Source organism: Pan troglodytes, chromosome 1 (assembly GCF_028858775.2).
Source record: "Pan troglodytes isolate AG18354 chromosome 1, NHGRI_mPanTro3-v2.0_pri, whole genome shotgun sequence".
NCBI classification, from domain to species: Eukaryota; Metazoa; Chordata; class Mammalia; order Primates; family Hominidae; genus Pan; species Pan troglodytes.
The window spans coordinates 44,831,875-44,855,153 of record NC_072398.2 but is presented as its reverse complement, the minus strand read 5'-3'; the positions used below and the strand labels follow the sequence as shown (position 1 = coordinate 44,855,153).

The 23,279-nt window shown below is 51.4% G+C and overlaps 1 protein-coding gene across 50 annotated transcripts in view; it reads right to left on the bottom strand.

The window, feature by feature from the left end:
* Window positions 1-23,279, bottom strand: part of PLEKHA6 (pleckstrin homology domain containing A6) — a 160,499-nt gene that overhangs the window by 17,880 nt on the left and 119,340 nt on the right. For 18 of the 50 annotated variants that reach the window (XR_001711909.4, XM_016936715.4, XM_016936693.4 and 15 more), the window contains 14 exons: window positions 22,522-23,004; window positions 20,618-21,134; window positions 20,067-20,153; window positions 18,890-18,943; window positions 14,799-14,879; window positions 13,819-13,887; window positions 12,457-12,537; window positions 12,094-12,243; window positions 10,632-10,727; window positions 8,868-8,979; window positions 8,117-8,256; window positions 6,368-6,517; window positions 4,934-5,063; window positions 4,624-4,730 (listed from right to left, as the gene is read on the bottom strand). Coding sequence is in view for 42 of the 50 variants with exons in the window: in XM_016936715.4 (XP_016792204.1) it covers window positions 4,624-4,730; window positions 4,934-5,063; window positions 6,368-6,517; window positions 8,117-8,256; window positions 8,868-8,979; window positions 10,632-10,727; window positions 12,094-12,243; window positions 12,457-12,537; window positions 13,819-13,887; window positions 14,799-14,879; window positions 18,890-18,943; window positions 20,067-20,153; window positions 20,618-21,134; window positions 22,522-23,004 (2,257 nt within the window). In the remaining 8 variants the exon portion in view is untranslated. The remainder of the gene's footprint in view (window positions 1-4,623; window positions 4,731-4,933; window positions 5,064-6,367; window positions 6,518-8,116; window positions 8,257-8,867; window positions 8,980-10,631; window positions 10,728-12,093; window positions 12,244-12,456; window positions 12,538-13,818; window positions 13,888-14,798; window positions 14,880-18,889; window positions 18,944-20,066; window positions 20,154-20,617; window positions 21,135-22,521; window positions 23,005-23,279) is intronic. The other 32 variants (XR_010150998.1, XR_010150999.1, XR_010151002.1 and 29 more) reach the window with 9 other exon arrangements.

The window sequence follows — 23,279 nt, the reverse complement described above, 5'->3', positions numbered from 1 at the left end:
TGCATTCCTACTTAATTTATACAAGCAGAAAGCTTCCAAGTCAAATGGGCAAAAGACTAATTTGAATTATAAAAACAGAGAATCACAGCCTCTCAGTCAATTTCCATTCTTGAGCCAGTTTACAGATGCATAACCCCTTGAATGAAGGGGAGGCTGGGTCCTCTTGAGGAAGGACCCCACTACATTACCAACAATTTATGCAGTGAATCTTTCTTCCATCCTTCTCCAAGGAGACCTCTGGCCTTTTACCAGGGTGACTGTGCATTGGGGAAAGGGAAGTGATTAGACATTTCAAGGACTACTAGACACTGGCTCTGAGCTGATGTTGATTCCAGGGGACCCAAAACGTTATTGTGGTCCTCCAGTTAAAGTAGGAGCTTATGGAGGTCAGGTAATTAATGGAGTTTTAGCTCAGGAACAACTTATAGTGGGTCCAGTGGGTTCCCAGACTCATCCTGTGGTCATTTCCCCAGTGCCAGAATGCATAATTGGCATAGATATACTTAGCAGCTGGAAGAACCCCCACATTGGCTCCCTGACTGGTAGGGTGAGGGCTATGATGGTGGGAAAGGCCAAAAAGAAGCCATTAGAGCTGACTCTATCTAGAAAAATAGTAAATCAAAAACAATATCACATCCCTGGAGGGATTGCGGAGATTAGTGCCACAATCAAGGACTTGAAAGATGCAGGGGTGATGATTCCACCACATCCCCATTCAACTCTCCCATTTGGCCTGTGCAGAAGACTCATGGATCTTGGAGAATGACAATGGATTATTGTGAGCTTAACCAAGTGGTGACTCCAATTGCAGCTGCCTGTACCAGATGTGGTTTCACTGCTTAAGCAAATTAACACATCTCCTGATACCTGGTATGCAGCCATTGACAAGGCAAATGCTCTTTTTTCCATTCCTGTCCATAAGGCCCACCAGAAGCAATTTGCCTTCAGCTGGCAAGGCCAGCAATATACCTTTACTGTCCTACCTCAGGGGTGTATCAACTCTCCAGCTTTGTGTGATAATCTTATTCAGAAAGACCTTGATCACTTTTTGCTTCCACAAGATATCACACTGGTTCATTACACTGATGACCTTATGCTGATTGGATCCAGTGAGCAAAAAGTAGCAAACACACTGGACTTATTGACAAGACATTTGCATGCCAGAGGATGGGAAATAAATCCGACTAAAATTCAGGGATCTTCTACCTCAGTAAAATTTCCAGGGGTACAGTGGTATGGGGCCTGTTGAGATATTCCTTCTAAGGCGAAGGATATGTTGCTGCATTTGGCCCCTCCTACAACCAAGAAAGAGGCACAGTCTAGTAGGCCTATTTGGAATTTGGAAGCAACATATTCCTCATTTGGTGTGTTGCTCTGGCCCATTTATCAAGTGACCTGAAAGGCTGCCAATTTTGAGTGGGGTCCAGAATGGGAAAAGGCTCTGCAACAGGTCCAGGCTGCTGTGCAAGCTGCTGTGCCAATTGGGCCATATGACCCAGCAGATCCAATGGTGCTTGAGGTGTCAGTGACAGATCGGGAGGCTGTTTGGAGCCTTTGGCAGGCCCCCATAGGTGAATCACAGCAGAAGCCCCTAGGATTTTGGAGCAAGGCCCTGCCATCTTCTGCAGCTAACTACTCTCCTTTTGAGAGATACCTGTTGGTCTGTTACTGGGCTTTGGTGGAAACTGAACGTTTGACTATGGGTCACCAAGTCACCATGCGACCTGAACTGCCTATCATGAACAGGGTGCTTTCTGACCCATCTAGCCATAAAGTGGGGGGTGCACAGCAGCATTCCATCATCAAATGGAAGTGGTATATATGTGATCAGGCTCGAGCAGGTCCTGAAGGCACAAGTAAGTTACATGAGGAAGTGGCTCAAATGCCCATGGCCTCCACTCCTGCCACCATGCCTTCTCTCCCCTACCCTGCACTGATGGACTCATGGGGAGTTCCCTATGATCAGTTGACAGAGGAAGAGAAGACTGAGGCCTGGTTCACAGATGGTTCTGCAAGATATGCAGGCACCACCCGAAAGTAGACAGCTGCAGCACTACAGCCCCTTTCTAGGACATCCCTGAAGGATAGCAGTGAAGGGAAATCTTCCCAGTGGGCAGAACTTCAAGCAGTGCACCTGGCTGTGCACTTTGCATGGAAGGAGAAATGGCCAGATGTGCGATTATATATTGATTCATGGGCTGTAGCCAATGGTTTGGCTGGATGGTCAGGGACTTTGAAGAAGTATGATTGGAAAATTGGTGACAAAGAAATTTGGGGAAGAGGTATGTGGATGGAACTCTGTGAGTGGTCAAAAACCATGAAGATATTTGTATCCTATGTGAGTGCTCACCAAAGGGTGACCTCAGCAGAGAAGGATTTTAATAATCAAGTGGATAGGATGACCCATTCTGTGGACACCACTCAGCCTCTTTTCCCAGCCACCCAATGGGTCCATGAAAAAAGTGGCCATGGTGGCAGGGATGGGGGTTACACATGGACTCAGCAACATGGACTTCCACTCACCAAGGCTACCCTGGCTATGGCCACTGCTGAGTGCCCAATTTGCCAGCAGCAGAAACCAACATTGAGCCCTTGATATGGCACGATTCCTTGGGGTGAACAACCAGCTACCTGGTGGCAGGTTGATTATATTGGACCTCTTCCATCATGGAAAGGGCAGAGGTTTGTCCTCACTGGAATAGACACTCACTCCAGATATGGGTTTGCCTATCCTGTATGCAATGCTTCTGCCAAGACAACCATCCATGGACTCACGGAATGCCTTATCCACCGTCATGGTATTCCACACAGCATTGCCTCTGACCAAGCACTCACTTTGCAGCTAAAAAAAAAGTGTGGCAGTGGGCTCATGCTCATGGAATTCACTGGTCTTACTATGTTATCCATCATCCTGAAGCAGCTGGATTGATAAAACGGTGGAATGGCCTTTTGAAGTCACAATTACAACACCAACTAGGTGACAATACTTTGCAGGGCTGGTGCAAAGTTCTTCAGAAGGCCATGTATGTTCTGAATCAGCATCCAATATATGGTACTTTTTCTCCCATAGCCAGGATTTATGGGTCCAGGAATCAAGGGGTGGAAGTGGAAGTGGCACCACTCACCATCACCCCTAGTGATCCACTAACAAAATTTTTGCTTCCTTTTCCCATGACATTATGTTCTGCTGGCCTACGGGACTTCGTTCCAGAGGGAGGAACGCTGCTACCAGGAAACACAACGATTCCATTAAACTAGAAGTTAAGATTGCCACCTGGACACTTTAGATTCCTCCTACCTTTAAATCAACAGGCTAAGAAAGGAGTTATAGTGTTGGCTAGGGTGATTGACCTGGACTATCAAGATGAAATCAGTCTACCACTCCACAATGGAAATAAGGAGGAATATGCATGGAATACAGGAGATCCATTAGGGCATATCTTAGTAGTAAGAGATCCTGTGATTAAGGTCAATGGGAAACTACAACAGCTTAATCCAGGCAGGACTACAAATGGCCCAGACCCCTCAGGAATGAAGATTTGGTCACTCCACCAGGAAAAACACCACGACCTGCTGAGGTGCTTGCTGAAGGCAAAGTGAATACAGAATGGATAGCAAAAGAAAGTAGTCATCAATACCAGCTATGACCACGTGACCAGCTGCAGAAGCAGGGACTGTAATGGTCATGAGTATTTCCTCCTTCTTTTGCTAAAAATATGTTTGTGCATGTATACACTTGTGCTAAGGAAATATCTTTATTTCATTTCCTTTTCCTTTATCATATGACATAGGATTTATTGACCTCACATCAGCATTGAAGTATTGTTAACTTTATGTAATAGTATTTGGGTTGGGGATTGGTGCATTTCCTGTTGTACAAAGGATAGTCGTATTATGTTAGGTGTAATTATGACCTTATTATTGTCTTTATTTGAAGATTATGTATGATCTCAGGAGATGTGTATGGGTTCAAGTTGACAAGGGGTGGACTTGTGATGATTAATATTGAGTGTCAACTTGGCTGGATTGAAGGATACAAAGTATTGATCCTGGGTGTGTCTGTGAGGGTGTTACCAAAACAGATTAACATGCTGGGGAAGGCAGAGCTACCCTTAATCTGGTGGGCACAATCTAATCAGCTGCCAGTGAATATAAAGCAGGCAGAAAAACATGAAAAGGAGAGACTGGCCTAGCCTCCCAGCCTACATTTTTCTTCCGTGCTGGATGCTTCCTGCCCTCAAACATCGGACTCCAAGTTCTTCAGTTTTGGAACTCACACTGGCTCTTCTTGCTCCTCAGCTTGTAGACAGCCTATTGTGGGACCTTGTCAGCATGTAAGTTAATACTTACTAAACTCCCCTTTACATATATATATTATATATCTTATTAGTTCTGTCCCTCTAGAGAACCCTGACTAATGCAGCATAGCTTCCTCATCCCCTGACACATCTCCCTGCAGGAGAGCTCCTCCTCCAGTGGGGCTCTTGCCCCTCCTCTCACGTGTTCCACCTTCCTCTCCAGCCCTGAGTTTCTTGAACAGCAGAGGGAGATGAGTAGGTACACACACAGGCCCCTGGGCTCGCAGCCCAGCTCAGGCCTGCATGAGCTTGCAGAGGTACCCACCTGGGAGGAGAGTCCATTGGTGAGCCCACTGGCATTCCTTCTTACCACTGCTGATGGGGTCACCTCATCATCAGTGGGCGATTTTGTCCGAGGGGGCACAACGCCAACTGCAGAAAGACAGAGTAGCCAGTGGGCCTCATGGAGAGCAGGAAGGCAGGAAGCCTCCTTCTCAGAGACAATCTCAGCCCCACTCTCCACCGAGATTAAAAAGCCCAGGGTGTGGCACCAGGTTTTGGGTGTGAATGAGCACCCAGGGCTCCTCCCTGAGCATCCTTGCCTTACTTCTAGGGGAAGATGGGACAGAAAGTACCTTTGTTGAGAGCTGCCTGCTTCTCTGCCTCTACCTCTTGCCTGGTGGGCACAAGGCTGATGTCTCTGGGGGTGTCCAGGGGCAATGTCTGGTGGGGGTCTTTCTTGCTTTGTTCATAGTTTGCCTTGGGCTGGGGAGAAAGGGTGAGAAGATGGTTGATGTTAGTATGGCTGTCAGGAACTTGGCCCCCAGTGATGTTTCTTTGTTTTTTAATGGTTGAAGCTCAAACCCTTGCAGATACAGGGAACAAGGAAATTCTATGTGTGCCACCTGGGAGGTGGACAGGGATGCACTGGAGCCTCCCATTCGTGCACTTTAAGACTGGTCAATGATGGGCCATCTTGAGGAATGAGAGCTCATGGCCCCTAGGAGGCCCCTCAACCTGACCATTTGTCTTGGCTGGCACTAAGAACCACAGACTTGCTGTGAGCCAGAGTCAAGGAACGGCCGGTGGGGGGTCTCTGAGGATCCTGTAGGGAATCCTACCCAAGACATGAGCAAACAGAACCAGGCGGGCCTTGGTACCAGGATTCTAGGGAAATGAAAGGGGCACTTAGTGTGTTGTGTGGGCTCACAAAAACATGAGACTAGAAGAGACCTCAGCCATCATCTGAGCCACTGCTCCCATGGTACAGTTGAAGAATCTAAGCCTCAGTGAGAAGAATACAAAAAGAAGACCAGGCTAAAGGTCAGAAGCTCCAGTTCTAGCCCAACTAGAGAACAGAGGTCCCCTTTCTTCACCTGTCACATACGGGTAACATTACCTGCTCTGCCCATCTCACCAGGCAAACCCTCAAGGGTTATGCAAATTATACATAGCTAAACCTAGATGAGCATATGAGTTTTCCAATTTTAGGCACAGGACTCTTTCTACTCACCACACAACCTCTTCCAAACCTAACTGCATATCTCCTGGATCTTGGCTAGGGATGCAGGTGAGAGAATGAGCCAGAACAGGAGAGAAAAGGGCCTGTATCCTTATACTCCAGGGACCCATGAAACCCAACGAGGATACAACACAAAGTGGAGGCAGAGAGACAGCATGGGTGGAGTGGGGCCTGGGATGGGCACACGAAGGGATCAGAATGGCACTGCTGAGAGTATCACTCAGTCCCCATTGGCTGGTCATGTTGGTAGGGAGTGGGGCTTAATACCAGCACCCACAAACACTGGCTGCCCATGAGCCTGGGGTTGGAGCAGTAACTCATGTCCCCATCACCTACAGAAAGCAAAAAGGCACAGAAAGATGGCCTGTATGATGGCTTCAACTATCCTTTCCTTATCCCAGAGTCCAGCTGGGCAGGGGTGCCGTAGAAACCGACCTTTGGGAAAATTAATGGGGAAAATGACTCCAGGGCCCTGCCTTGCCCCCTGGCCTGGCCCTTTGCCCATTGTCCCCTGCCCCACCCTCCAGGACCCAAGGGTGATGGGTACCTGCCCCCTGGCTGTCTCGCCACTGCGGTGCCAGGAAGGGGAGCTGGGGTAGGGCCAGAAGCGGCTCTCGCTAGGGAGTGGAGGGACGGCTGGAGGAGACTCCAGGGGGACGTAGGCTTTGGGGAGGGGAGGCCGAGGCGGGCCAGGTTCCTGAGGCAGACAGAAGCCAGAGCATTAGGAGGAACAAGAGCAGCCACTGTGAGAGCAGGAGAAAAGAGCGTTAGCAGGAGGCAGACAACATTGCTGGAGACCTGGGTGGGCCCCTGGGACCACTGCACTCCCACCCGTGGCCTGAAGAGAGTGCCAGCTCTGAAGCTAACTCTCTGCCTGACCTTCAAGGCCTTCCTTGACCCAGCCTCTACCTGTCCACCACTCCCCACTGCTCCCCAAGTTTTCCCAAAGCTCTCTCATTGCCTCACCCCCATGCCAGGCAGCTCCTCTCCCACCCTTTTGCTTCCACCCACTCTCCTGCCTAGAATGCCTTTCCCTTGTTCCTCTCCCTGTCTTGCTGCTCTGTGGCCTGGTTTAGGCCCCACTGTCTGTTGGAACATCAGGGCGTTTACAGTCTGAACCATGTGGCTTAATGTTGAGACATATGCTGTCATGTTCCTATGAATTGGTCTTGGTCCATAGGATGCTGGGCTCCCTGAGTGAAGCCTTTGAGCACATGTGCGTATCTTTATTTTATTTTTCTTTTTTCTTTTATTATTATTATTTTTTTGAGATGGAGTCTGGCTCTGTCACCCAGGCTGAAGTGCAGTGGCGCAATCTCGGCTCACTGCAAGCTCCACCTCATGGGTTCACGCCATTCTCCTGGCTCAGCCTCCGGAGTAGCTGGGACTACAGGCACCAGCCACCACGCCCGGCTAATTTTTTGTATTTTTTAGTAGAGACAGGGTTTCACTGTGTTAGCCAGGATGGTCTTGATCTCCTGACCTCGTGATCCACCCACCTCAGCCGCCCAAAGTTCTGGGATTACAGGCGTGAGCCACCAAGCCCAGCCTCTTTCTTTTATTTTTTATTATTATTTTTTGAGATGGAGTCTCACTCTGTCACCAGGCTGAAGTACAGTGGTGCGATCTTGGTTCACTGAAACCTCCACCTCCTGGGTTCAAGCAATTCTCCTGCCTCAGCCTCCTGAGTAGCTGGGACTACAGGCGCGCGCCACCACGCTCAGCTAATTTTTGTATTTTTTTTTTTTTTTTTTTAGTAAAGATGGGGTTTCATCATGTTGGCCGGGACAGTCTCTATATGCTGACCTAGCGATCCACCCGCCTTGGCCTCCCAAAATGCTGGGATTACACGATTACGCACCCTGCCACGTGTGTATCTTTCTAAGAGGGCCTCATGGTACCCCATGCCCACAGTCGAGCCCCAGAAAACACTTGCTGATTGACTGACCAGGAAACTGCTCCCCACACTGACCCTTAACCCTGTTGCTATCCTGGTATCATCCTAGATTTAAATTCTTGTGAAATGCATGCTGTCTGCTATCCATCCTGGTGCCCAGGAACAGGCTTCACTGCAAGGGAGCTAAAGATGACAGATGGAGATGAGAACAGGTAAAGGGGAAACCTGGAGAGAAGTTCACAAAATGGGGTGTGAGAATGACCTCCTTAAACAAAGAGCTCCAGCAGTAGGGCTGGAGGCCTGTGGGGAAGAGATGGGCACAGAAGTTGTATAGTTTCAGACAAATGAGGATCTGGTCCTCCCTCCCCCACCTACCTTCTACTCCATTTCTCAACTTACCTCATTGGAGCCAGGCTTGGTGGGGGACCCCTGAGAGCCCGACACCAGTGAAAAGGGGCTCAGGGGGCTGGTGAGGCTGGCAGAGCTGAGGGGGCTGGCCGGGCTGTTGGAGCTGTAGGTGGCTGAGGGGCCAAGTCCTCCTTGGGGGAAACAAGGGGATGGGTGAGCAATGGAGGAGGGGTGCGGCCTGGTGGGTAGATGGGCACTGTGAGTGGAGGTGGCAGGGAGAAGCCAGATCCAGGGATGTGGAAGGGCAGATTTAGTGTCTCAGGGCTACCTGGGCCTGCCAAAGGGACTCATTACAGGTTCTGGGGCCACAGGCTGGCTGTTGAGAGGTGTGCTGGGTGGGGAAGACGGTAGATGGAAATGATACTGTTGTCCCTGAGGTGTCAAGGAAAGCCAGTCTGAGGTCCCAGGGCTCAAGGAAAACTCTAAGGTAGGGGTCACATGTCACAAGTGGGCCCATGTGCGTGGGGGCTGGGGAGGCTTAGGTGCTTTTGACCTTTTCTGGGGAGGACTTTAGAGTGTCAGGGTCAACAGTGTCTCTGAGTTGCTTATTTGGTCTCTTCTGTGGGGGGTAAGGGACCCCTACCTACCACCCTAGAACCCAGGGGAAGATTCTGGTGTCCCAAGAAGGCCCTGCCTGGCTCTGAACACAGTGTGAGCTGGCAGGAGTGGGATGGAGGTCAGAAATACTGGAGCACTCCTGGTGAGGCAGGCAGCCTAGGAGGCTGGCACAGGAGGCACCCACCTCTGTGCTTGGCGGTGTCCGTGCCCCGGGAGGGGTTGTTCTTCCTCAGCCCCTCCATCACGTCCTGGATCCTCCAGATCTCCTTTTGGATTTGCCGGTTCAGCACCTCATTCTGAAGCAGCCACACAGTGAGTCAAAGGAAATGGCCATGAGGAGTGTCCAGCCCTTTCTCTCAGCCCAGACCCCTTGGAACCCACATCCCTTTGGGCCAGCAGGAGGCAGGCACCCTGTGTACACACACACACACACACACACACACACACACACACACACACACATGCCCCTCCAGCAGTCATCTTTCCCATGGGCTGCCTCTGCTCTTCAGCCTCTAGGAGATGGCACCCCAGAATTGCCCGAGTTTCTGAACCAAGACTGAGGACGCACCCTTCCGAGCTCCCCCAGGGGAAACATGGGTGGTTTTCGAGTGAATGCCCATCTAAGTGAACACTTTATGGTATCCTGTTTTTCGTGGGGCAAGAGCTTCCATTTTACTGCTTTTCTTCACATCCAAACAGCCCTTTTCTAATACCCACTCCCAGCGTACGCCTGAAGAGTCATGAATTCAATTACAGTTGACAGTCTAAAAGGTAAGAACTCCCATTTATTTAGCATCCCTCAGCACCAGGCACTATGCTAAGCAATTTGCATATACAGTGCTAACTCATTTCGGCTGCATGACTCTAGGAGATAAGGGCAGCAGCTATCCCCTCTTCAGAGATGAAGAGACTTACACCCAAGGCCATCTATTTAGTAAGCAGCATGACCATCATCTCAATACGGGTCTATTTGGACCCGAAGTTAGCGCCCTTGACCACAACCCTATCCCCCCTCCTAAAATGTCTGTGTTTCAAGTGAGGCTTGGCCACGGGACATGGTGGTATTTGGGTCTTCTGGACCAGGTGGGTCTTCACCCTACCTAACCAGCTGCAAGGTAGGGGTGGTGAGTGGCATTACCAGGAGGGAAACAGAAGAAAATGGGGGAAACCAGGGTGTTAACTGCATCAGAGAGACAGGGCTTGCAAACTAGCTAGAGAAGAGGCAGGGCCTGGGTGAAGAAAAGGCAGAGGGAAGAAAAGAACAAGAACTCCCCAAGATCATCATGTCAATCCTCCTGCCTCCAGGCAGACTGTTTCTAACCCACCCCAGGAAGAAAAGCCTCTTTCCTATCTAAAAATTCCTGAGCAGATTGCTCCCGCAGCGCCCACTCTTCTAATGCCTGAGTTATTTATATTTACACGTCTGTTTTTAAATCCTGCTGGGCACAGTGGCTCATGCCTGTAATCCCAGCAGTTTGGGAGTCTGAGGCAGGAGGATCACTTGAGCTCAGGAGTTAGAGACCAGCCCGGCCAACATAGGGAGACCCTGTCTCTACAAAAAATACAAAAACTAGCCGGGCATGGTGGTTCATGACTGTGGTCCCAGCTACTCAGGAGGCTGAGGTGGGAGGATTGCTTGAGCCCGGGGCAGTCAAGGCTGCAGTGAGCTGTGACTGCGCCACTGCACTCCAACCTGGGCAACAGAGCAAGACCCCATCCCAAGAGGAAAAAAAATCCTTTCAGTCATAAAACACCTGTGTCTAACTGAAGTCTCCCAAGCTTCAGCTTTAACTCCTTCCCCTGTGAGATGAACCTAAAGTGTCCCATTATCTTCATCCTGAAACTTAGAGTCTGTTATCAATGGCCGGAACCTTTGCTTTTGTCTCAAGGCCAACTCCTCATCTTTAGTCACATCCCAATCCCCGCCAGCTCAGGGGCCCTTCTTCACCTGGGTGTCCAAATTGAGCTGCTCCCAGAGGTCATCGTGCAGGGCAGAGACCTCAGACTCGAGGTGCTCATACTCTATGGTGCTGTTCGTCAGGGCCTACGGGAGAAAGAGGCGTTCACTGAGAAAGCCGCCATCACCAAGGCATTCCTCCTTATCCTGCAATGGACCCTGGGGCCAGGGTACCAGAGGCACGAAGATCTGGGGAAGAGGGCATGGAGGGACCGAAGGAGAGGGGCACCAGGCTGAGACATTCTGGTGACAGCCAAACACTAGCCTTACAAGAGGTGTAACAGCCCATCCCACCACCAACTGAAATAAAGAGAAAATGGAGAGGGATGATATCACTTCCATACCCTCCTATTCTCCCCAGATCAGCGGATAAAAAGTAGAGGGCATAGCCTGGGGAAAATGACAAGACCCCATCTCTACAAATTACAAAAGTTAGCTGGGCATGGTGGCACACCCCTGTAGTCCTGGCGACTTGGGGGCTGAGGCAGGAGATCACTTGAGCCCTGGAGGTCGAGATTGCAGTGAGCTGTGTTTGTGCTACTGCACTCCAGCCTGGGTGACACAGTGAGACCCTGTCCTTAAAAAAAAAAAAAAAAATTTAAGTGGAGGTCAAAGAGAAAAGAGCCTGAAGGAGGATATTTATTATCCGGAGGTTAGAGAGCTTCCTCCTTTCCGAGCCACACTTTCACGGGGCTTTTTCTGCTGCTTCTTGGAGCCATTCTCCAAGCAGTCTGTGTCGGAAGGTCTGCCCTTACCTGCTGGGAAGTAGTGACCAGGGCAGCAGCCTTTTTTTTTTTTTTTTTTTTTTGAGATGGAGTTTCACTCTTGTTGCCCAGGCTGGAGTGCAATGGTGCGATCTCGGCTCACGGCAACCTCCGCCTCATGGGTTCAAGCAATTCTCCTGCCTCAGCCTCCTATCTGGGACTACAGGCGTGTGCCACCACAAACGGCTAATTTTGTATTTTTAGTAGAGACGGGGTTTCTCCACGTAGGTCAGGCTGGTCTCAAACTCCCAACCTCAGGTGATCCACCCGCCTTGGCCTCCCAAAGTGCTGGGATTATAGGCGTGAGCCACTGAGGCCAGCGGGCAGCAGCCTTTTTGCCAGTGCTTTGCTTCTCCGAGGGAGAAGACAGAAGTGGGCAGCAGAGGTGTTAGCACAGCCAAGGAAATAAGTAACTCACAACTTCATGCTGTCCCAAAGAAATCCAGGTACAGGTATAGTTTGTGGGAAATAAGCTCATTTCCTCGGTGGAGACTGGAATGAGCAGACTGGCTGACTTGCTATTTATTTGCAGGGCAATATTGAGGTCTTTGTTTATGCCCCTCTGCACGGGAGTATTCAGCTCTTGTCCTCTGAGGAAAACTGGACTAGGACAGCACAAGCTGGGAGGTGGTGGCCCTGCTGCCTAGTGCTGATGAGGTGGGGTGCACGAACCCCGCTCCCTGGGTTACCGTGGTCGCCTGAGACAGCTCCACGCGGATGTTGATGAGCTGGTTCTGCAGTGAATCCTTTTTGTGTCGCAGCTTTTCTGGGTAGGCGGGCTGGCTTCCAAACATCTCCAGCTCCTGGTGGGTCCCCATCAAGGCACTTTCCAGGCTCTCCTGAAGAAAGGCAGGGGAATGACATGAGCAGCCCTGACAGCTCCTCTCTGGGATTGAACAGCAGAGGCCTGAGCCCTTAGAGGTTCAACAGGCAGCTGAGTGGAGGCTGTCCTTGCTTTGTCATCTTAGTCAGGTTGGAGACAGCAGCCCACAACCTTCTCCAAGCCAGCCTCGCCCATCTGCCCCAGCTTAAAGCCACCCCCAGCTTCTCACCTTCTCAGCTCGGAGCTGCTGCACCAGCCGGTCCTGCTCCCTCACCACCTTGTTCTGCTCACACAATTTTCCCAGCAGCTTCTAGGGACCCAGAGAGTGGGGAAGGAGAGGGAGAAAGAAGGGGATGAAGGACATAGTTTGATGGGGACCTGGGAGTTATAGGCCTGGCCTCTGGATACCCCCCTCCTTTCTCCTGCTGAGGAACCCTGGGCCTTCACCTTGCCCTTGGTGGCTCCTGAGAACAAGAAGATGGGTCTTCATCTTGGGAGGTGAGGTATGCTTACTCTCTGAGGAAGTGAGTTGGGTTAAGAGGGCTGAGAGCCAAGTGTTAAACTCTGGCACCCCCATCCTTCCAAGGGTTGCAATTCACAAAGGACTGAGGAGATGATATGACCTCACCTCCTAGGCTGGACTGAAGAGGTGGGCCAGGTGTCAGAACAAGCAGTCTTAGAAAAGCAGTGAGCAATAGAAACTGTCCCTCAATCCCACAGAACCTTCTCCCTTCTCTCTCAAGATCCTGTTCTTCCCTCCTCCCTTCAAAGTCTCAGGATGGCTGATCCTCCCTCTGAGGTCTAGTCCTGTCAGGAAGGATCCTCTCCCAGTCTCACTGGGCAGATCCACTACCCAAGCAGGGCCAGTGGTGATGGGGAGCAGACAGGTGAGGCCAGAAAGAGGGCTCATGCTTTCCTAGTCCGCACCTTTATTCATGACATTCCTCAAATACCTGCTTTGCTCCTTTCCACTGAGCCAGATTTTACCCTCTGGGCCTTTTAACTTCAAGGCCTAACTCACATGCTGCTTGTTTTGTCCCTGACCTTCAGCCCACACGGCCTCACTTCCCTGCACCTGGCAGAACCTATTATGGCTCCCCTTCACTACATGAATACCCTGTTGCCACCTCCTGCTGCTACCTGGCACTTCCCACTTACCCTGAAGCTCCCTGAAGGCAGGGGCATAGCCGTATTGTCCTTTCTAGTTACCTGTAGGGACTAATGCCATGCTGGGCACAGAATAGACTGACTGATCTATCTCCCAACAAAGTCTGCATTCATGTTACAAGCAGATCTCACTGCTGTAGGCAAAACGGCCCAGCGCTCAGTGGAGAAACGGATACAGCCAGCATGGGAGGGAAGGGTGAGTGGGTGGTAGATCAGAAAAGAAGGGGGATGAGGAGGAGGTAGGCAGAATCTTGTTGTGGTGAGAGAAGACATGAATCAAAGGTATGAAAAGCCACCAGAAGGAGAGAGATAGATGGAGAGACAGCCCCCGCAGAGGAAGAGAGATGGATGGAGAGACAGCCCCCGCAGAGGACAGCAGCAGGAGGCTGGAGTGGAGGGAGGGAGCAGGGGGCGCTGCTCTTACATCTGTGTCTTGCTCGTTTAACTTGTAGGTGTGCAGGCTGTCCCGGAACACTTCTGGGTATGGAGGGACCTGCAGGAACATGAGGCCGGTTACTGCAGCAGGGGCAGGATGAGGGTATGCAGGGATAGGAAGCTAACATCACAATCCCGCTGTGCTCCTGCCAGAGACCATGGTCCATCACCTCTGGTAGCTTCTGTTCCAGGGACCTGAGCTCATTCCACATCCCCTGGCTGGAAGCCTGGGATGGCCCGGCCTAACCCCATCCCAGTTGTCCTAGGCTGACTCCGGAGAGATCAGAACTCTGCTTGAGTCATGCTCTGTATTTCCTCTCCCCCAAGCACTAGGGTCAGCTGCTAAGAGCGACTGCAGGGTGTGCAGCTCCCAATGGCTTGTTGGTAACCACCGTGAGAACATCATTGAACTCCATGGCTGTCTGTGGGGTTAAGACATAGGGGAATGGTCGGAATGAGCATTGGGAACAGTTGAAAACTATTGCCCTAGTAGACTGAACACCTGGGCTTGTGTCTAAACAAAAATTGGCAAGAATTCAGAAGCGTCTCCGGGTCCAGTAAATGCTGCCTAGCCTGGACGCCACATCTGGTGACCACAGCACATTCTATACACCTTTGACATTACATGGTTCCATTGCACCCCTCATGCCTTTAACCCCAGTGACGTCTGTCAAGATATTACAAATATGAAATCGAAATCAGAACATTCAAGAGCAGAGTTGCGATCCCCAGCATGGCATGAGATGTTGGTGCTGGCTATTTTGATGGTTTGGGAAATGGGCCTTGGGTTTACCCATGAAAGTGAAGAATGGAGGTGACATAGTGGAATTAAGGAAGGAAGACCAGGCCAAGCCTGTCTCCAGGCAGATGAGCGGGTTGGGTGGCGCTCATCCTAGATGGGCAACTTGACCATGCACAAGCAGCTGAAATGGCATTGGCAGGGACCATGCTGCCAGGCAGAGGTCTTACTTGCATGAAGAGTTGGGACCTGGGGGAGGAGTTTTCCACCATGCGGTTCACCATACTGATGAGAGTCTCACTCTCGCTCATCTGCAGCAGAGGAAGGAACGGACTATTCACACTCCGACCTACATGTAGGTATCTCCCCTTCACCCACCTGTGCTTGTTTCCCAGGAAACAGGGGAGGGCAGCTCCCCCAGCACCCTGAGCTTGCCCTCACTCCTTGCTCACCCCTAGTGACCTCTGTTTCAGGACCAGCACTGAAGCTGTCCTTGCAGAAAGGCCACGGAAGGGGCCGGGAGGCCACTGGGACCTTGCTGGAGGCACTGCAGAGGCCGGGGCCTGGTGACTCTTCCCCGGGGTGCCTGGCTGTTGTCCCATCCGCACTGGCCACGGTTGTCATCTCCCTGCCCTGATCTCATTTCTCACACCACTTTTGACAAAGACCATAGAGGCAGTTGGAAGACTGATCTCCCCAAAGTTGAACTAAGTGAAACAACTAAAAAAGAAAATCTAGGACCTGCTCTTTGGATGGGCCGCCACAGATACAGAGGCCTGCCCCCTCTCCCTGCCCCTGCCCCTCCCCACCCTCGGCTCTAGTGCAGAAAGTGCTAAACATGGTTTCCAGAGCTGGGCTGGCAGCATCCATGAGGATCTCGGATGACGCTAGGGAGCAAACAAGGAGGCCAAAACAAGCAAGCCACATTAAAGGGACACCAGGCTTTCCAACACATTCTTTCTATTTCAAGAATCCTTAGGAACATGGAGGTGGAAAGACTATTTGCCAATTTAAAAAGAGAGAAATGGAAGAAGGGATGGGATGAGGAGGAAGAGGAAGGGAAAGGAGGGGTGGGAGAAAGGGCAGGCCAACCAATCAACCAGAAATGCCATCATTTCCCCCACTGGTTCCAATGGGAAAGGACCAAAAAGTGAAGATATCAGGGAATGTCTTTGGCTGTGTCCCTTTAACTCCATTGTTCTACAGGGGAAGGCAGCAGAAGACAGAGGGGGTTGTGCAGGGAAAGCTTTCTGGAAGGGAAAGTGAATGAGAAAGGGAGGAAAGAGCCACATTAGGGAAGATTATCTGGGGTTTCTGTTTAGAGGGTCCCCTGTGATTTTTCCGTCATCTCTCCAATCTCAGTTGCACCCACACTGTCCTTTCTTCCTCTTATCCCTTTTAGGCAGCGGCCCAAATACAGCCTTGCTTCTACATGTTGTAGGCAGGGCAAGGGCACCCACCATCCCATTTGCAGGGTCTGCAGCATTTCAAAAGGCTTTCCTAGGAACTGATTTTTCTACCTCTTTAGCCCTGTAATGCAAGGGCCTTGAGGGCCGGGAGCCATCCCTGCACAGTAACCTGTAGGTATCTCATTCCTTCCCCAACAAGCAGATCCAGAGCAGTAGAGGAAGCGAGCAGGAGTGTTCTCATCCTGGCCTGCTCCCGCCTGTGCTGCGGCTTTGGGGATCTTTCAGCACAGGTGGGTCTTACCTCTAGGAGGATTCTTGTGTGCTACCTTCTGTCTCTTCAAAATGTTAGATTTTGTAAGAAAGCACCTAACCCAGTGCCTCACACATGGTAAGGAGTGCTCATTGATATTTTTGAGTTTGGGAAAAACAAAATAATAACAGCAGCAAGTGGTGATTGTCACTCCTTGCGATGCCTGACAAAGAGCTCACATATGCACCCCAGCTTGATTCTCCCAATACATCTGTGAGGTTGAAAGGAAAGGGCAGATTCTACAATGCCCATTTTATGATTGAGAAAACAAAGACCCAGAGAAACTAAGTGACATTTCCAAGATTAAAAAAAAAAAAAACTTCCTTGTAAATGGCAGAGCTAGAACTAGAGCAGCAGTGTCTGACTATGTCCTGGACTCTTCTCATCATACAAGACTGCCTTTTAAGAGCACTACCTGCGTGAACCCTGGGGGCGAAGCCTGCAGTGAGCCGAGATTGCGCCACTGCACTCCAGCCTGGGTGAAAGGGCGAGACTCCTTCTCAAAAAAAAAAAAGAGTACTACCCTTGGCCAGCTACAGTGGCTCATGCCTATAACCCTAGCACCTTGTGAGGCAGAGGTAAGAGGATCACTTGAGGCTGGGAGTTTGAGACCAGCCTGGCCAACACAGTGGGACACCCATCTCTACAAAAAAATTTTTTTTAATTAGCCAGGTGTGGTGGCTGCACACCTGTCTGTAGTCCTAGCTGCTCAGGAGGCTGAGGTGGGAGGATCAATTCAGCCTGCGAGGTGGAGGTTGCAGTGAGCTAGGTTTGTGCCACTGTACTCTAGCCTAGGCAACAGAGTGAGATCCTGTCTCAAAAAAAAAACAAAAACAAAAACAAACAAACAAAAAGGAATAATACCCTTTATCCATGAGGGAGTCCTCTGGAAGCCTAGTTCTGAAGCCCCTAGCCTAATGGACCAGCCCCTCTGTGAGGGCAAAAGCCCGCAGGAAGGGACCCTGCTGTCTGCACTGAATGCTTGGATAGCTGGGCATTGTGGATGGAGTAGAAAGCCAATCACATGGGTGACAGGGAGGATAGCTTGCTCAGGAATCTGGAGGTGGGTGGGCCATGAGCCCTGCTCCTCACCCCTGCAAGGCACTTTGGATCTTGCTTCCCATTAGCAGGATCCTGGACCTCTCGGCCCTGCTCAGAGTTGGAATCCTGGGATCTGTTCCCACATGGCCCAGAATGCTCATGGTGTGGACACAATGAGCTGCTTCTGGAGCTGGAATGCCACGGCCTCCAGGGCCAGGAGCCATCCCTGCTTATTGAACTGTGGACATTGGTGCTTCCTAGTGCCTGAGGCCTATTACAAAATCGAATTGCGACATCGACATGAAGCCCCGGTGAGATGGGTCACATGGCTTGTGACTAGAAGAACCAACAGTTGCAGCTATAGCATCTCATTTAAAATTTTTTTTTTCTGTAACTTTAAGAGCATGAACTCATCCTAATGAGGTTTGACAGCAGCTTTGTCACACATTAGATGTTTCCTCAGCTGTAAACTGGGTCAGAAGCTTGGAGTCACTGTCCAAGCTCGGCTGTTCACTGGCTGTGTGTTCTTGGCATGTTATTCAACCTCTCTGTGCTTTAGTTTCCTCAGCTGTAAAATGGGGGTAATAATAGCATCCATCTTACAGGGTTATAGTGAAGATTAAATGAATTAAGATCTGAAAAATGCTTAGAATAGTATGGGGCATGGAGGAGGCATCCAATTATTGTAGCTGTTGTTATTATTATTATTATTGTTTCCACCCCTCCAGGCTGCCTCCACAGGACAGTGTTGTCTACTTCTAGGTTGTGGTTTGTAGCACAGATCTAAACTTAAGAGTATGTGCTTATATAAATACCCAGCATATTGACCCCCAGCCTGTCTAAACTCAGTCTCACAGCTCCCTTAGCTTAAAAGACAAGAAAGGGTTAGAACCCTGGAGCAGAGACCAGGCAGCCACTGCTTGCAGCTCATGGAACATTCACTGCCTCTTCAGCTTGCTCACCTGTAAAACTGGGTTGATAATACTCCCTCCGTTTGCACTGAATTCTCAGGAATGCACGAGCTGTTTATGCAAAAGGGCTTTTGGAGGAACTAATGAATACACTGAATGAATATTACTTTAAAAATCATCCTAGGGAGGGTCTGTAGGCCTCAGTTTACCAATTATGGAGTTTAACAACAACCTGTAAAATATGATAAGATGATTTCCCAGATTCAGGCTGAACTAAATCCCTAGCATTTTAGGCCCAGCCTAGAGCTCCCTCGACTCTGCGACTCCCTCCTCTCGCCAGAAAAAATGCAAATTCCCACCTGCCCCCTGGGGGCAGTTCCATCTGAGCTGAGCACTGGAGAAATAAGAGGTGGCATTAATTATTCATGTGCCTACTTATTATGCTTCTTTCTCCAGGAAACTCTCAGCTGTCCTAAAGGGCTTTGAAGAGAAGGGGTGTGTAGGCGCAAACCAAAACATAAGCCACTTTGTTGTGTCCTGCTTGCACCAACAAAGGTTGTCAAACGGCTGGAAGATGAGGAGGTGGGGAGGAGTGGAGAGATGCGACAGGAAGGCAGTGGGATGATAAGGGGGGCACCAGCTCTGCCTACCTGCTGATCCAAATACTCTAGGTTTCTTTGCAACTGAAGATCTAAAAGTTCATCCTACCCGGAGCCCGAGGCCCAGAGGCCAAACAGCAACACAAACAAACAGGAACACACAAAAGAAAACAATAAAAAAAGAAGCAAAGCAGTTAAGAGTTAGCGACAAGGACAAGGAGAGGCTTCTCCCTCTGCCCTTGAGGAGTTCTCAGGAAGGGAGGGGTTGAGGATGTGGGCAGGCAAAGTAGTTCTCTACTGGACACTCCAGGGAGAGGAGGGGCACACGCAGACCCCAGTGCCATCTCTCCTAGGTCTGCCTAGGCCTCCCTGGGAGAGGTGAGTGTCATCAGAGCAATTTAGGCAGCACTTGTTAGCAGCTGTTTCTGACTTTTCTGGAAAAATCGGTTGTTTCTGGGTGCGTGTGTTTGCTGTGGGCAAAGCTTATATGCTGTGGACACTGGCAGAGTGAGAATCAGACAGAGAGGGGAAGGAGCAGCCGCCTAGCCTCCAGCCTGCCCAGCCCTCCTCCACTCTGGCCTTCTGGTACCGTTATGGAAATGAGTCAGCAACAGGCTTTCTGGAAAAGGATTCTGCCTGTTGGTCCCAGTGGTCCTCCCCAACCCTCCCAAGTGGAGCATCTTATCTAGGTCTCTAGGTGGTGGCAAAAGTTCTCAGGAGAACAAATTCCAGGGAGAGACACGAGTAGAAAGAGGCAGAGAAAAAGGAGGAGATGCAATTCGGAAAATTTTTTCTTCCTCAATCATATCGCTTGTATCTCTCCCCAAAAGTGGCATTCCAGGCAAAGGACAAACATGAAATAACTATGCTTCAGGGGAAAAAAGTTTAGAAGATCTTGCTTCTTGTTAGGAGCTCTGGCCTGATTTTTCCTGCCTAGGCCCCTTCTCCTGCATGCTGGAGAGGAGAGGGACCAGGATATTACATGCTCCCAGATCTCATCCCTCCTCCACGGGCTGTGTCATAGAGGAGAAGGGGTTATTGGCACCAAACTTGATACTGGGGCTAGAGTCCTGGCTGGGAGGGAGGAGGTATCCAGAGGCTGCTAAAAACCAGCCAGGCCAGGCACTAGGCACAGAGCGTCCCTGGAGTCCGCCCCAGTTTAGCTCCACCCTGAGTGGAGCACGGTGCGGGGAGGCCCTGAGACAGGTGGAGGGGAGAAAGGACGTACCATCTTATCGTGGACCGTGGGGGATGGTGGGTAGTTGTAGGGGAACAGTCCTGCAGGGACTGGCCGCCTGTCTCCCAGGTAATCATACTGGAAGAGAAAGGGATCGCAGAGGTGAGGGGTCTGGCTGGGACACGGAGTTCCCCATCAGCTGAAGCTCGAGGTTAGAGGTATTTGTGTTCAGTTCCCAGAGCAGATCCCAAACTGAAATGGACAGCAGCCCCCCTTGCAATGATCTGTCCAGGTCCTCAAGATTTGAAAAGACAGAACCCTCTCTGCCCTCTTATATGACGGCATGGTTTCTGGCACAACTTGGGGGCATGTACAGAAAGCAATATCCCCACTCAAGAGGCAAAGCCATCCCCAAGACAGCTCTCCTACAGACAGAACCACAGGCCAGGGGCTCCCCTGGGCAGCACTGCTGGTCCTGCAGACAAACGGCCCAGTGGCCCCGTGGCGCAGATGCTCCCACATCTCTGCCTTTTCTCAGTAGATGGTCTTAGGCTTCTGGGGACCTCAGGGGATGAGGAAGGAAGGGCAGGCTGGTGGCTCACCTTGGGGGAGCTGATGGATCGCCTCATCACATAGGCAGCAGGGTCAGCATAGATGTCCTCACTGCGAGGTGGCAGCCGCTCAAAACGGGCACTGGGTGAGCGGACAGGGGAGTAAATGCGGGCACGGCTGTAGGAGCCCTGGCTGGGTGAGCGGGGCACAGAGTGGGAGCGGGGCTGCAGGGACAGGCGGCGCAGGGAGCTAGAGGCGGCATCCAGCTCATCATAATAGACTGGCTGCCGGGAGGGGCTTGGGATCCAGACGGTGGCATCCTGCCGCCCGTAGCTAGCGGGCTCCTTCCACTCTCGCAGCTGGTAGGCAGGGCCACCCCCATTGCGGAAGGCATGGCGCTTGTCCTCCAGGGCCCAGGGCGGGCTGATCCGATCATAGGCCGGCATGGAACAGATGCTCTCTGGCCGCACTCCTGGCGGGTAGTACTGATAATCATCGGGGTACTGGGAGGAGTAGGGGCCATAGTACTCAGGGACCCTGCGAGACACAGGATAGAACCTAGAGGGACTGAGAGAGAGGGGACATTGTAATGAAGGCAGACAACACAGGCACCCCTCCACCCACCCCAGCCCCACCTCCAGGTCCCCCAGCCTAGAGCAGGGTGCTTGAATAGGTACACAGGGGCTGAGGTTTATTCCAGAGATGAGGGAAGACTCCTGTCCTCACAGCCCCCTTCCTCAAACAACTCCCCAAGGCTGGACACTGCACCATTCAGAGCTTCAATCTTTGCCTCTTTAAAATGACATATCCCTAGGAAGAAACGTGAAGCCTTATCAGCCATCTCCATCTCAGCATGAACCAGTTTATCAGATCTTTTCTGAGAGAGGCAAATAGAAGAAAGTCTACCAGGCACCTGAAGGAGGGCAATGTAGGAGGGGTGAAAGAAAGGGCGGCTTCCTGATCTATTTTATATTATTTTAGAGATGAGGTCCATTCTGTCACCAGCCTGGAATACAGTGGGGCCATCAAGGCTCACTGTAGCCTTGAGCTCCTGGGCTCAAGCAATCCTCCCACATCCACCTGTAGAGTAGTAGCTGGGACCACAGGTGTGAGCCACCATGCCCAGCTTCCTGACTGTATGATCTTGTCAGGGACAGAACCAGTAGGTTCTTGGGACTCATCCCAAGTGGTTCTCCCCAGAGCAGGCCTGATGCTCCCAGGCACCAGATCACCAGCAATGCGCAGCCGCTCAGGCCACTAGAGGGCAGGTTCCTCCCGGGCCCCATGGCCTTCCTGAAGCTGTGGCCTGCAGTCCCTGGAGCTGCCCAAATCCCCAGGGAAGGAGCCTGCAGCCCATTTGCCCTGAGGGACACCATTGGGCCCAATAAATGTCCCCAGATATTTCAAAGTCAGTCATTGGATAAAGGCGTAAGTGGTCATAGATGGCCATGTTGGGACCAATGAGCTACTTTGTTTTGTTTTTTAACTTCATATAAATCATGGCTTTAAAACAATTAGAGTTGTTCAAAAATGGAATGAGTTGGTCTGGCAGTTAGTGAGTCTCAAGTGGGTGGAGCACTGGGGAGAGGATGTTGTAGGAGGGCCCATAGCTTGGATGGATGTATGACTATAACAACTTCAGGCCCCCTCCCGAAGCCTGCTGTGTTCTGGGCTCCCAAGCACGCCGTGGAGAGGCACTGGGGCGCTCTGTCCCTTCTTCTGAAGGAAGCAGACAAAGAAACCAAGAATCAGGGACAGCAGCCAGACTCTAACGGTGGAGCCATGGGGCAGGCAGGATTTGGGCAAGCCAGGAAGCATGGGATTTGCTTGGTTTCCCAACTCAGCCTGCTTCCAGAAGGTTTCCAACAGGGGATGCCTCGTGGGCTATGACCCCACTCGCACGCTCTAGCCATAATACCATATCAACCCCACCCCAGCCGCCGGCATGCCTCACCTCCGAAGGTCTTCAGGCGGGGGTACCCCCCGGCGCAGATTCACCCACTGCTGAAGCTGGTTCATGGAGCTCTTGCGCTGGGCAATTTTGTCAGGGTTGGTGCGTGGTGGGAAACTCCGCCGGTGTCCCCCAGTCTCTCCATCCTGAGACGGGAAAGCTGTGCTCCCTGGCCGGCTTGGGGAGTGGTACTGCCAGCCATTGGGCTGGGCAGGCTGTTCCCCACCCCCTGGCACTCTTGGGCCCTCGGGGTAAGGGCTGCCCGGCTCTGAGGCTGGCTCCGGTCCAGCTGGGAGGCCATTGGCTTTCACCGGAGGCTCTTTCTTGACTTCTGGCCTCTCAGGCCTTCTCTCTGCCTTCTCACAGCCTCGGCCATCACCCTCCCCTCGAGTCTTGGCCTCTGGCTCAGGCTTGGGGAGGCTGTTGTGGGGTGGCTGCTGGTGGTGCTTGCTGGGTGGGATGTTCTCCGAGTCTGGCTTCTCATGGCTGCAGGATACCAAGGGAGATGCTGTCAGTGACTCTAGCCCAGCATGGAGTGGGGCAGGGGGTGCCAGACTGGGAAGAAGAGGAGTGGGGAAGGATGGGCAGGGAGGTGGCTGGAACCAGGATTCTATGAATTCCAGTTCTGCTTCCTAAGTCCCACCCCTTCACCTTCTCGCTCCAGCCTGGGAAATTATTATACAACCTAATCCGCCCCTGCCCACACCTGCTGTGTTAACTCTGCCCCCCATGTCTTCTCTGCAGGTCATTCTCCACCCCAC